Below are 14,824 nucleotides of genomic sequence, written 5' to 3' on the forward strand. Positions count from 1 at the left end.
CGGAAAAATCGGCGGCAGAAGACATCAGTCTTCAACAAGGTAGCGCACAGTATTGCAGCTGTGCGCCATTGTTACTCAGGCACACTTCACACTTCGGTCACTGAGGGTGCAGGGCGCTAGGGGGGGGGGGCACCCTGAGCAGCAATGTAAACACCTTGGCTGGCGAAAATACACCACATATAACCCCCAGGGCTATATGGATGTATTTTAACCCCTGCCAGAACTCACCAAAAAGCGGGAGAAAAGGCCGCCGAGAAGGGGGCGGAGCCTATCTCCTCAGCACACGGGCGCCATTTTCCATCACAGCTCCGCTGGAAGGACGTCTCCCTGACTCTCCCCTGCAGTCCTGCACTACAGAAAAGGGTAAAAAAGAGAGGGGGGCACTAATTTGGCGCAGTTCTAATAATAACAGCAGCTATAAAGGGAAAAGCACGTTTTATAGTGGTATTCCTGTCTATATATAGCGCTCTGGTGTGTGCTGGCATACTCTCCCTCTGTCTCCCCAAAGGGCTAGTGGGGTCCTGTCCTCTATCAGAGCATTCCCTGTGTGTGTGCGGTGTGTCGGTACGATTGTGTCGACATGTTTGAGGAGGAAAATGAGATGGAGGCGGAGCAATTGCCTATTATACAGTTGTCACCCCCTAGGGAGTCGACACCTGAGTGGCTGAGCTTATGGAAGGAATTGCGTGACAGTGTCAGTTCTTTACGAAAGACAGTTGACGACATGAGACAGCCGGCTACTCAGCTTGTGCCTGTCCAGGGGTCTCAAACGCCATCAGGGGCTTTAAAACGCCCGTTACCTCAAATGGCAGACACAGACACGGATACTGACTCCAGTGTCGATGATGAGGAGACAAACGTGACTTCCAGTAGGGCCACACGTTACATGATTGAAGCAATGAAAAATGTATTGCATATCTCTGATAATACAAGTACCACTAAAAAGGGTATTATGTTTGGTGAGAAAAAACTGCCTGTAGTTTTTCCTGTATCCGAGGAATTAAATGAAGTGAGTGATGAGGCGTGGGTTTCCCCCGATAAAAAACTGATAATTCCTAAAAGGTTATTGGCATCATACCCTTTCCCGCCAGAGGATAGGGCACGTTGGGAAACACCCCCTAGGGTGGATAAAGCGCTCACACGCTTGTCTAAACAGGTAGCACTACCCTCTCCTGATACGGCCGCCCTAAAGGAACCTGCCGATAGAAAGCAGGAGAATATCCTAAAATGTATATACACTCACACGGGTGTTATACTGCGACCAGCAATCGCCTCAGCCTGGATGTGCAGTGCGGGCGTGGCGTGGTCGGATTCCCTGACTGAAAATATTGATACCCTAGATAGGGACAGTATATTACTGACTATAGAGCATTTGAAAGATGCATTTTTATATATGCGTGATGCCCAGAGGGATATTTGCCGACTGGCATCAAGAGTTAGCGCGCTGTCCATTTCTGCAAGAAGAGGTTTATGGACGCGGCAGTGGTCAGGTGATGCGGATTCTAAAAGGCACATGGAAGTATTGCCTTATAAGGGGGAGGAGTTATTTGGGGTAGGTCTATCAGACCTGGTAGCCACGGCAACTGCTGGAAAATCCACATTTTTACCCCAGGTAGCTTCTCAACCTAAGAAGACGCCGTATTATCAGGCGCAGTCCTTTCGGCCCCATAAGGGCAAGCGGGCAAAAGGCGCCTCATTTCTGCCCCGTGGAAGAGGGAGAGGAAAAAGGCTGCAGCAAACAGCCAGTTCCCAGGAACAAAAGCCCTCTTCCGCCTCCGCAAAGTCCTCAGCATGACGCTGGGGCTTTACAAGCGGACTCAGGCACGGTGGGGGCCCGTCTCAAGAAGTTCAGTGCGCAGTGGGCCCACTCGCAAATGGACCCCTGGATCCTTCAGGTGGTATCTCAGGGGTACAAATTGGAATTCGAGACGTCTCCCCCTCGCCGTTTCCTAAAGTCTGCTTTACCGACGTCTCCCTCAGACAGGGTGGCAGTATTGCAAGCCATTCACAAGCTGTATTCCCAGCCGGTGATAATCAAGGTACCCCTCCTGCAACAGGGAAAGGGGTACTATTCCACACTATTTGTGGTACCGAAGCCGGACGGCTCGGTGAGACCAATTTTAAATCTACAATCCTTGAACACTTACATACAAAGGTTCAAATTCAAGATGGAGTCACTCAGAGCAGTGATTGCAAACCTGGAAGAAGGGGACTATATGGTCTCTCTGGACATCAAAGATGCTTAGGCCGAAATGATGATTCTCCTTCGAAAGAAGGGAGTTTTAGTTATCCCTTACTTGGACGATCTCCTGATAAGGGCAAGATCTAGGGAACAGTTGGAAGTCGAGGTAGCACTATCTCAGATAGTGCTGCGGCAGCACGGTTGGATTCTCAATATTCCAAAATCGCAGCTGATCCCGACGACACGCCTTCTATTCCTAGGGATGATCCTGGACACAGTCCAGAAAAAGGTGTTTCTCCCGGAGGAGAAAGCCAGGGAGTTATCCGAGCTAGTCAGAAATCTCCTAAAACCAGGCCAAGTCTCAGTGCATCAATGCACAAGGGTCCTGGGAAAGATGGGGCTTCTTACGAAGCAATCCCATTCGGCAGATTCCACGCAAGAACCTTCCAGTGGGATCTGCTAGACAAATGGTCCGGGTCGCATCTTCAGATGCATCAGCGGATAATCTTGTCACCAAGGACAAGGGTGTCTCTCCTGTGGTGGTTGCAGAGTGCTCATCTTCTAGAGGGCCGCAGATTCGGCATTCAGGACTGGGTCCTGGTGACCACGGATGCCAGCCTGAGAGGCTGGGGAGCAGTCACACAGGGAAGAAATTTCCAGGGCTTGTGGTCAAGCCTGGAGACATCACTTCACATAAATATCCTGGAGCTAAGGGCCATCTACAATGCTCTAAGCCTAGCAAGACCTCTGCTTCAAGGTCAGCCGGTGCTGATCCAGTCAGACAACATCACGGCAGTCGCCCACGTAAACAGACAGGGCGGCACAAGAAGCAGGAGGGCAATGGCAGAAGCTGCAAGGATTCTTCGCTGGGCGGAAAATCATGTGATAGCACTGTCAGCAGTGTTCATTCCGGGAGTGGACAACTGGGAAGCAGACTTCCTCAGCAGACACGACCTCTACCCGGGAGAGTGGGGACTTCACCCAGAAGTCTTCCACATGATTGTGAACCGTTGGGAAAAACCAAAAGGTGGACATGATGGCGTCCCGCCTCAACAAAAAACTAGACAGGTATTGCGCCGGGTCAATAGCTGTGGCAATAGCTGTGGACGCTCTGGTAACACCGTGGGTGTACCAGTGTACGTGTTCCCTCCTCTGCCTCTCATACCCAAGGTACTGAGAATCATAAGAAGGAGAGGAGTAAGGACTATACTCGTGGCTCCGGATTGGCCAAGAAGGACTTGGTACCCGGAACTTCAAGAGATGCTCACAGAGGACCCGTGGCCTCTACCTCTAAGAAGGGATCTGCTCCAGCAGGGACCCTGTCTGTTCCAAGACTTACCGCGGCTGCGTTTGACGGCATGGCGGTTGAACGCCGGATCCTGAAGGAAAAAGGCATTCCGGATGAAGTCATCCCTACCCTGATCAAAGCCAGGAAGGATGTAACCGCACAACATTATCACCGTATTTGGCGTAAATATGTTGCGTGGTGCGAGGCCAGGAAGGCCCCTACAGAGGAATTTCAACTGGGTCGGTTCCTGCATTTCCTGCAAACAGGACTGTCTATGGGCCTAAAATTAGGGTCCATTAAGGTTCAAATTTCGGCCCTGTCGATTTTCTTCCAGAAAGAACTGGCTTCAGTTCCTGAAGTTCAGACGTTTGTCAAGGGGGTACTGCATATACAGCCTCCTTTTGTGCCTCCAGTGGCACCTTGGGATCTCAATGTAGTTTTGGGGTTCCTAAAATCACATTGGTTTGAACCACTCACCACTGTGGACTTAAAATATCTCACATGGAAAGTGGTAATGCTGTTGGCCCTGGCTTCAGCCAGGCGTGTCTCAGAATTGGCGGCTTTATCCTATAAAAGCCCTTACCTAATTTTTCATACGGACAGGGCAGAATTGAGGACTCAATTTCTCCCTAAGGTGGTTTCAGCGTTTCACCTGAACCAGCCTATTGTGGTACCTGCGGCTACTAGGGACTTGGAGGACTCCAAGTTGCTGGACGTAGTCAGGGCCCTGAAAATATATGTTTCCAGGACGGCTGGAGTCAGGATATCTGACTCGCTGTTTATCCTGTATGCACCCAACAAGCTGGGTGCTCCTGCTTCTAAGCAGACTATTGCTCGTTGGATTTGTAGTACAATTCAGCTTGCACATTCTGTGGCAGGCCTGCCACAGCCAAAATCTGTAAAAGCCCATTCCACAAGGAAGGTGGGCTCATCTTGGGCGGCTGCCCGAGGGGTCTCGGCGTTACAACTTTGCCGAGCAGCTACTTGGTCAGGGGCAAACACGTTTGCTAAATTCTACAAATTTGATACCCTGGCTGAGGAGGACCTGGAGTTCTCTCATTCGGTGCTGCAGAGTCATCCGCACTCTCCCGCCCGTTTGGGAGCTTTGGTATAATCCCCATGGTCCTTACGGAGTTCCCAGCATCCAGTAGGACGTCAGAGAAAATAAGAATTTACTTACCGATAATTCTATTTCTCGTAGTCCGTAGTGGATGCTGGGCGCCCATCCCAAGTGCGGATTGTCTGCAATACTTGTACATAGTTATTGTTACAAAAATCGGGTTATTATTGTTGTGAGCCATCTTTCCAGAGGCTCCTACGTTATCATACTGTTAACTGGGTTTAGATCACGAGTTGTACGGTGTGATTGGTGTGGCTGGTATGAGTCTTACCCGGGATTCAAAATCCTTCCTTATTGTGTACGCTCGTCCGGGCACAGTATCCTAACTGAGGCTTGGAGGAGGGTCATAGGGGGAGGAGCCAGTGCACACCAGGTAGTCCTAAAGCTTTACTTTTGTGCCCAGTCTCCTGCGGAGCCGCTATTCCCCATGGTCCTTACGGAGTTCCCAGCATCCACTACGGACTACGAGAAATAGAATTATCGGTAAGTAAATTCTTATTTTTTCCATACGCACATCACCAAGGGTGAGGGATAGTAGAGAAAATCCTTATTTTAAGGTTAAAATGTCAGGACTAGTGGCGGCACCAGAGGTGAGGCTGCAGCGCAGTCCCAAATTCAAATAGGGGATCCGCACCAACTGCCAGTGAGTCCCGGGCCAGATAAGGTTGCCAGTGTTTGGGGGGGCAGTTGGTGTGGTTCCCCTAGTTGAATTTTGGACAGCGATGCAGCTCTACCTCTGGAGCAGCCACTGGTCAGGACACAGTGCAGAACCCCTTGGAAGCCTCTTCCCTCCCATGACTAATTAGGCAATTGGAAGTTTCCAATTAGCTTATTAGTCCAATAATTAAATTTTTTGGGAGAGGGGTTTAAAAAATGTTTTTTTCAAAAATCCCAAATTACCCCATAATCAACATTTTCATTGCTTTACGCACCCCAAATGTAATTAGGGTCTTTTTTTTTTTTTATTAAAACATCTTTTTCCTACTTTTTGTCTGTATGAAAGTAAATGAAAAGTTTATCAATTTTTTTTTTTACTCATTTTAAAGAAATGCACAAATCAGCCATTCGACACCTATTAAAAATGTTTAGTGTTTTCCTTTTGCCCACTAACATCCTTCTATATGATTCTACTAACAAAATGGTCACTTTTCTGGGGTCCAGGAAGGTCACCCCACTTTTTCATGCATTTCTCACATTTCATATGACTGACAATTCACAAACCCCCTCTGCGAGTACCACAAACAGGCATTTTCAATTGGATTGGAGAATTCTCGGGAGCGCGCATCTGAATGTCTGCGAGTTTCATGAAACATCTCGCACCTAATTGGATTGACCCAGAATTGGAGTTTGGAGAAGATCATGATGATTCTGTTCAATGACATTTAGTACCAGGAGATAGGGTCTTACCTGTCCGTAAGTGCCCAGTAAGATCTCTGGTTCTCCATCAAAATCGACATCCGCTGTTACGGCACACAGCACACTGTCAAACTGGTCACTATCTGGCAAAAGAAGCTGCTCTCGGAGGCCATTTTGCAAGATGTTTCTGAGAAACACATGGTATGAAGAGCAGAACAATGTGTCATAGGAAGCATGAATAGAACAGTACAGTACAAAAGTATTACTATGAGCTCTCTTCCCCTATTGGTCAATGCTGCTGCCTTAAAGTGTTAAACTACATAGCAGTGTCACACAGATTATCTCTGAGCCAACCAGAGAACTTTCACAATACACATGGCGCGACATGGAGGCAGAGGGTCACTTCTGTGTAGGTAACCCTGTAGTGGGACAGACTGCATGTGTCACAGATCCCCTGTGTGTAAGTAACCCTGCAGTGGGTGGGACAGACTGCATGTGTCACAGATCCCCTGTGTGTAAGTAACCCTGCAGTGGGAGGGACAGACTGCATGTGTCTCATTTCCGCTCTGTGCAGGTTACCCTGCAGTGGGTGGGACAGACTGCATGTGTCTCATTTCCGCTCTGTGTAGGTTACCCTGCAGTGGGAGAGACAGACTGCATGTGTCACAGACTCCCTCTGTGTAGGTAACCCTGCAGTGGGAGGGACAGACTGCATGTGTCACAGACTCCCTCTGTGTAGGTAACCCTGCAGTGGGTGGGACAGACTGCATGTGTCACAGATCCCCTTTAAGTAACCCTGCAGTGGGAGGGACAGACTGCATGTGTCACAGATCCTCTGTGTGTAGGTAACCCTGCAGTGGGTGGAACAGACTGCATGTGTCACAAATCCCCTGTAAGTAACCCTGCAGTGGGTGGGACAGACTGCATGTGTCACAGATCCCCTGTAAGTAACCCTGCAGTGGGAGGGACAGACTGCATGCGTCACAGATCCCCTGTAAGTAACCCTGCAGTGGGTGGGACAGACTGCATGTGTCACAGATCCCCTCTGTGTAGGTAACCCTGCAGTGGGAGGGACAGACTGCATGTGTCACAGATCCCCTCTGTGTAGGTTACCCTGCAGTGGGAGGGACAGACTACACTTGTCACAGATCCCCTGTGCGTAGGTTACCCTGCAGTGGGAGGGACAGACTGCATGTGTCACAGATCACCTCTGTGTAAGTAACCCTGCAATGGGAGGGACAGACTGCATGTGTCACAGATCCCCTCTGTGTAGGTAACCCTGCAGTGGGAGGGACAGACTGCATGTGTCACAGATCACCTCTGTGTAAGTAACCCTGCAGTGGGAGGGACAGACTGCATGTGTCACAGATCCCCTCTGTGTAGGTAACCCTGCAGTGGGAGGGACAGACTGCATGTGTCACAGATCACCTCTGTGTAGGTAACCCTGCAGTGGGAGGAACACGACTGTATGTGTCACAGACCCCCTCTGTGTAGGTAACCCTGCAGTGGGAGGGACACACTACATGTGTCACAGATCCCCTCTGTGTAGGTAACCCTGCAGTGGGAGGGACAGATTGCATGTGTCACAGACCCCTCTGTGTAGGAAACCCTGTAGTGGGAGGGACAGACTGCACGTGTCACAGACTACCTCTGTGTAGATTACCCTGCAGTGGGAGGGACAGACTGCATGTGTCACAGATCACCTCTGTGTAGGTAACCCTGCAGTGGGAGGGACAGACTGCATGTGTCACAGATCACCTCTGTGTAGGTAACCCTGCAGTGGGAGGGACAGACTGCATGTGTCACAGATCACCTCTGTGTAGGTTACCCTGCAGTGGGAGGGACACACTGCATATGTCACAGATCCCCTCTGTGTAGGTAACCCTGCAGTGGGAGGGACACATTGCATGTGTCTCATTTCCCCTCTGGTAGGTAACCCTGCAGTGGGAGGGACAGACTGCACGTGTCACAGACTACCTCTGTGTAGATTACACTGCAGTGGGAGGGACACACTGCATGTGTCACAGATCACCTCTGTGTAGGTAACCCTGCAGTGGGAGGGACATATTGCATGTGTCTCATTTCCCCTCTGGTAGGTAACCATGCAGTGGGAGGGACAGACTGCATGTGTCTCATTTCCCCTCTGGTAGGTAACCCTGCAGTGGGAGGGACAGACTGTATGTGTCACAGACCCCCTCTGTGTAGGTAAATCTGCAGTAGGAGGGACAAACTGCATGTGTCTCATTTTCCCTGTGTGTAGGTAACCCTGCAGTGGGAGGGACAGACTGCATGTGTCTCATTTTCCCTGTGTGTAGGTAACCCTGCAGTGGGAGGGACAGACTGCATGTGTCTCAGTTTCCCTGTGTGTAGGTAACCCTGCAGTGGGAGGGACAGACTGCATGTGTCTCATTTTCCCTGTGTGTAGGTAACCCTGTAGTGGGAGGGACAGACTTCATGTGTCTCATTTTCCCTGTGTGTAGGTAACCCTGCAGTGAGGGACAGACTGCATGTGTCTCAGTTTTCCTGTGTGTAGGTAACCCTGCAGTGGGAGGGACAGACTGCATGTGTCTCAGTTTTCCTGTGTATAGGTAACCCTGCAGTGGGAGGGACAGACTGCATGTGTCTCAGTTTTCCTGTGTGTAGGTAACCCTGCAGTAGGAGGGACAGACTGCATGTGTCTCAGTTTTCCTGTGTGTAGGTAACCCTGCAGTGGGAGGGACAGACTGCATGTGTCTCAGTTTTCCTGTGTGTAGGTAACCCTGCAGTAGGAGGGACAGACTGCATGTGTCTCAGTTTTCCTGTGTGTAGGTAACCCTGCAGTAGGAGGGACAGACTGCATGTGTCTCAGTTTTCCTGTGTGTAGGTAACCCTGCAGTGGGAGGGACAGACTGCATGTGTCTCAGTTTTCATGTGTGTAGGTAACCCTGCAGTGGGAGGGATAGACTGCATGTCTCATTACTCTCTTCTGCCTGTATCACCCAGAGAAGTAAAGAACAAATCTGGCCCTTATACCTGTGTATTAAATACCTACTCCATGTGCAAATGACTAACCTATAAATGGCAGATAGCTCTATGGTACTGGTCACCAGGACACTGTACTCCTCTGGAAAGATACGCCCTCCACCAGCATCTAGGGTTAGAGATCCCAATTAACAACAACATAGAAGACTGTCCTCAGTTGATCAGTGTGGTCATCATCCTCACCGTCACACGGGCAGCACGCCTCTTCCCCTGCTCCACGGACGCTGGGCATCCTGAAGACGAGCACCTTGGACAGAGGACCATCCTGCTGCAGAGACCAGCTCTGGAGGATCTCTGCACAGAGAGGGAAAGAGGCCAGTCACACATCTATAGGAGACATCCCGCACCATCACTCTGCTTCATCCCTCCTCACTGCAGCAAGATCCTTATTAGCCACATTCTGCACACAATAGGAGATCACACTAGCAATAACTGGACTGGGAACCTGCTCCTCCGGACAACCGCACTCACCTCTGTTACTCATGCTGCATTCAGATCGCAAATGCCGGATCCTACCCGGTAAGAGAAACGTGTACTTACCGGGTGGGATCCGGCATTTGCGCTCCGTTGCTGGCTTCCTGACCCGGCAATATACCGGGTCGGTTGCCATAGCAGCGGAGGGCGCAGCAGCAGCAGGGGCGGGGGTGGAGGCGGCGCCGGGAGATGAGCTCATCTCCTGCGCCGCCTCTGCTGTGAATGGGAGCCGTGTCGCATCGGAACGGCTCCCATTCACACTGCACCTGACCCGGTAATCAACCCGGTAATAACCCTTCTTTTTTACCGGGTTGAATTACCGGGTCAGGCGACCCGCTAATTCACCAAAGGACCTTTCACATCGCACACGGACCCATTTCGACGCGGCAATATGCCGCGTCGATACCGGGTTTTTAGTGCGATGTGAAAGGGGTATCAGAAGCCTCATACAGACGTGTCCTCATACAGCTTCTCTGCAGTCACGCCAAACAGACCTTCTTGGCTCACCAGGTTATGTGAGAATCTTCTAGCTTTAGGTATCTTTTTGCAGACACTGTATCTTATGCGCAACGCAGTGCAACTAGTACACACAAGGAGACCGTGCTGATTAATATGATATGTGCCACTTGTATATATGTGTGTGACGGAGTCGCTGAATCTGCATACTAAGTGCTACAATGTAGCAGCCGCTGCTTTTTTCCAATTCAAGTTCCGTTCTGCTCCGTATATAGACTCCGTCACACACAATATACAAGTGTCATATATCACATTAAGCAGCAGAATATCTTCATGCGTCCTATTCACGTTGCGTTGTGAATAAGGCGCATTTTTAAACAAAAAGACGCCCGATGCTAGCAGAGTTGCGTGGGACCTGGCGGCTCACACACGCCAGGCATCTTGCGCTGCGTAGCATATCAGGGCTGGATGTATGAGGATACATCTGCACCCCCTATAATGGTCGCTCTAAGCACTCTGTATAATACATAAAACAGATCTGGTGCCCGGCACTCTTGGTCCTATCTGGTTACGTACCTAGGTGCCCCCCGCAGAATAGTATGAACATGAAGAGTAAATAAAGCAGCGGCACGCCAGTGTTTGAAATAGTGCAAAATTTATTTCATTTTTGCACTATTTCAAACCCTGGAGTGCCGCTGCTTTAATTACTTTATAGATCTATATATCTATATATCTATAGATAGATTTCATAAATACATAAGGACCGGCACTCCCCCCTATGATTTTCAACTTACTCAGGTGCCATCAGCATAAGCGAAGATACTCCAACGTGTACAGACAAACTGCGGCACTCTGAATATTCTTTTGCCTTTATTGAATCTCAAACAGGTGGTTTAATTCATCTGGAGTGCCAAAGTTTCGGGGCCAGAACCGCTCCTTTGTCAAGGTGAAATATTCACCTTGACAAAGGTGTGGTTTGGCACTGAAACGTTGGCACAGCAGATGAATTAAACCACCTGTGTGAATATTCTTTTGCCGTTATTGAATCTCAGAGTGCAGCAGTTTGTCTGTACATGTTGGAGTATATATATATATATATATATATATATATATATATATATATATATATACACACACACACACCTATATATATATATATATATATATATATATATATATATATATATATACACACACACACTATATATTTTATATATATATTTTTTTTTAGTCATATAACATTGATTGATACAATATTAAAAAGCATATATATATATATATATATATATATATATATATATATATATCTTATTTAATAAACAGGGTCATTTCAAATGAGGGGTGGTGGATAGATTAAAGCTGCTAGGGAAACGTGAAACGTGTCGGATACTTACGCTCAATACGCTATATCCCGCTGGTTTAAACAAAGGGTTTGAAATCGCCCCGTTTATTAAATAACATTTTTATGTATGGCTTTTTAATATTGTATCAATGTTGTTATTAGGCAGCTAGTTAGGATAATACAGAGGCCATAGAGTTCAGGATGTATGGAGATAGACCTAAGAAAATCAGGTCAATTAACCGTTTAATGAGTTGTGACTGTAGGGTATCTGTGTCTGATAAAGTGTATCCTGTCATTGTAAATGGAGATCACAATAATCCTTTTTATATTGTAATGATTGTTGCATTTTATTTGTTTTATGCACTTGTCAAAGTCAGAAAAATATCACTATGCACACTGCCATATTTGCACCTCATATGTGTCCCTGCTGCGCATGCGTGCGCTCTCCCGTGCGTGTGCATACTCGCTGTTGCGGGCACCCGCAGGCGCACGGTATGCGCATTTACGGTAGAGATTGTATGCGTCTAGCGGGCGACTCGTTCGTTACATATTTTCACTATATAATGTATTTTAAAGATCATGGTCCCTTTGATAGATTCTGAAAGTTTAGTTAATGTAGCATGTTCCTGGACGGAGAGATCCCTCTTTGTATTGTACGAAGGGTCCAACAGGAGTCATACAGTGATGTTTAGTATCCATCGGAAGAGTATTTAATTAGCAATATTCCGGTGTTGGTTTGGAGCGGATTAATCGCTCGTGCGAATAGTTATGGACATAAGAAGTTTATGTCCATTTACTATTATTTGCACTTACTTAGCCATGCGGCGGGAAACCTAGTATCCCACCCACCTGAGCAGTTGGAAATAGCCACAGCCCACCTGTATGAATCAACCTATGACCTTTTGTTATAATGCGAAGCCGAATTCCTGTGTCCAATGAACAATAAGAATATAGGGACCATTGTACTGTATTGTGTGCAGTGTATATAAGGGTCACCGTCCCCAGGCCAGCCGGTACTCTCTCTTCAACAGTTATCGCTGATAATTGGAGGACTGGATTCCGGTTGCGCCTGCGTGTGTTCCCCGTATGGTATGTTTCCCTGTTGCCACTTTGTTACCCGTATGTAGTTAGCCATTCACACTTAGTCTCTGTATTTGTAATACGATCGTTCTCTATTGTGCATGTTACTGTCTAGATACTTTGCTAGAATTATATGTTAGTTTGTAGCGTATGACTTGTGAACTGTTTCCCCTTTTGAAGTAACTTTAGATATGTGTTAGTAAAAGGTTTTGGACCCTTAAAACGGTAGTGTGTATTCGTTATATTGCAAGGGGTAATAGGAGCGTCTCGATCGCTCGAACAGTTTTAGTATCTATAAGGTTAAACAGCGTTGCATAACTACAGTGGTTCTAGTACAAGGTATACAGCATAAGAATATCTTTCCAGCGTGTTACATGCAAGTTTTACTGATTGTTATCCAGTTAGCGTCTGCGCCGCTCGTGATCTCCTCGTGGTCCCGAGCGTCCGCTACGCTAATAGCGTAGCATTACGTTAGTCGCTCACCTATAGTGTGCCCGATACCACCAACGTATTCTCGCGAGCGTTTGTGTCGCTCAAGCGGCTCGCTCCCGATTTAGCGTCCGCTACGCTAAGAGCGTACCCTTACGGTACCTCGTACGCCAATTGCGTACTGTGTCTCTTAACCTCTTAGAGTGTTTAATAAGGTAATCAAATCAGCATTCACACACTTTTGTTATGTAGCAACAATGTTTTAATTTGAATAGTTGGTAATCGGTTATATATAATATGATTGAAAAATGTTACGGTCTAAAATGAAGGTAGAGACTTCCTTGTAATTTCATTGGTTCCTGGGACATTAAAAGGTGCGACTGTGCTGTGCCCTCTGACGAAGCCCGGTCTGACTAAACGCGTATGGGCATGGCCCAGCGAGAGGACAAGTGTACAGCAATGATACACTTCTTCTATGTGGTGAAGTCCTACATAATTATAGATATGTGCTATACGTACAGTGGTTGATACCACCCTTTGTGGTACATGCTTTAACCTTTCGTGTGTGGAAAGTTGCTAGAATAAATGAATCTTTTAAAACTGATTCATGCACTATGGAGCGCCCTTTTTTTTTACTCATTTACATATATATGTATATGATAGGGTTCACTACGGCTGGCCGGCGGTCGGGCTCCCGGCGACCAGCATCCCGGCGCCGGGAGCCCGACCGCCGGCTTACCGACAGCTTGGCGAGCGCAAATGAGCCCCTTGCGGGCTCGCTGCGCTCGCCACGCTACGGGCACGGTGGCGCGCTACGCGCGCCACACTATTTTATTCTCCCTCTATGGGGGTCGTGGACCCCCACGAGGGAAAATAAGTGTCGGTATGCCGGCTGTCGGGCTCCCGGCGCCGGTATACTGAGCGCCGGGAGCCCGACCGCCGGCAAACAGAAGACCACCCATATGATATATATATATATATATACTCTGCTCAAAAAAATAAAGGGAACACTAAAATAACACATCCTAGATCTGAATGAATGAAATATTCTTATTAAATACTTTGTTCTTTACATAGTTGAATGTGCTGACAACAAAATCACACAAAAATTATTAATGGAAATCAAATTTATTAACCCATGGAGGTCTGGATTTGGAGTCACCCTCAAAATTAAAGTGGAAAAACACACTACAGGCTGATCCAACTTTGATGTAATGTCCTTAAAACAAGTCAAAATGAGGCTCAGTAGTGTCTGTGGCCTCCAGGTGCCTGTATGACCTCCCTACAATGCCTGGGCATGCTCCTGATGAGGTGGCGGATGGTCTCCTGAGGGATCTTCTCCCAGACCTGGACTAAAGCATCCGCCAACTCCTGGACAGTCTGTGGTGCAACGTGGCATTGGTGGATGGAGCAAGACATGATGTCCCAGATGTGCTCAATTGGATTCAGGTCTGGGGAACGAGCGGGCCAATCCATAGCATCAATGCCTTCGTCTTGCAGGAACTGCTGACACATTCCAGCCACATGAGGTCTAGCATTGTCTTGCATTAGGAGGAACCCAGGGCCAACCGCACCAGCATATGATCTCACAAGGGGTCTGAGGATCTCATCTCGGTACCTAATGGCAGGCAGGCTACCTCTGGCGAGCACATGGAGGGCTGTGCAGCCCCCCAAAGAAATGCCACCCCACACCATTACTGACCCACTGCCAAACCGGTCATGCTGGAGGATGTTGCAGGCAGCAGAACGTTCTCCTTGGCGTCTCCAGACTCTGTCATGACTGTCACATGTGCTCAGTGAGAACCTGCTTTCATCTGTTAAGAGCACAGGGCGCCAGCGGCGAATTTGCCAATCTTGGTGTTCTCTGGCAAATGCCAAATGTCCTGCACGGTGTTGGGCTGTAAGCACAACCCCCACCTGTGGGCGTCGGGCCCTCATACCACCCTCATGGAGTCTGTTTCTGATTGTTTGAGTAGACACGTGCACATTTGTGGCTTGCTGGAGGTCATTTTACAGGGCTCTGGCAGTGCTCCTCCTGTTCCTCCTTGCATAAAGGCGGAGGTAGCAGTCCTGCTG

The 14,824-nt window shown here is 48.2% G+C and overlaps 1 protein-coding gene across 4 annotated transcripts in view; it reads right to left on the bottom strand.

The window, feature by feature from the left end:
• Positions 1-14,824, bottom strand: part of KPTN (kaptin, actin binding protein) — an 86,751-nt gene that overhangs the window by 24,641 nt on the left and 47,286 nt on the right. For all 4 annotated transcript variants that reach the window (XM_063937879.1, XM_063937881.1, XM_063937882.1 and 1 more), the window contains exons 8-10: positions 9,151-9,261; positions 8,998-9,076; positions 5,998-6,133 (exon numbers count right to left, since the gene is read on the bottom strand). In XM_063937879.1, coding sequence (XP_063793949.1) covers positions 5,998-6,133; positions 8,998-9,076; positions 9,151-9,261 — 326 coding nt within the window. The remainder of the gene's footprint in view (positions 1-5,997; positions 6,134-8,997; positions 9,077-9,150; positions 9,262-14,824) is intronic.

Source organism: Pseudophryne corroboree, chromosome 8, assembly GCF_028390025.1.
Source record: "Pseudophryne corroboree isolate aPseCor3 chromosome 8, aPseCor3.hap2, whole genome shotgun sequence".
NCBI lineage: Eukaryota > Metazoa > Chordata > Amphibia > Anura > Myobatrachidae > Pseudophryne > Pseudophryne corroboree.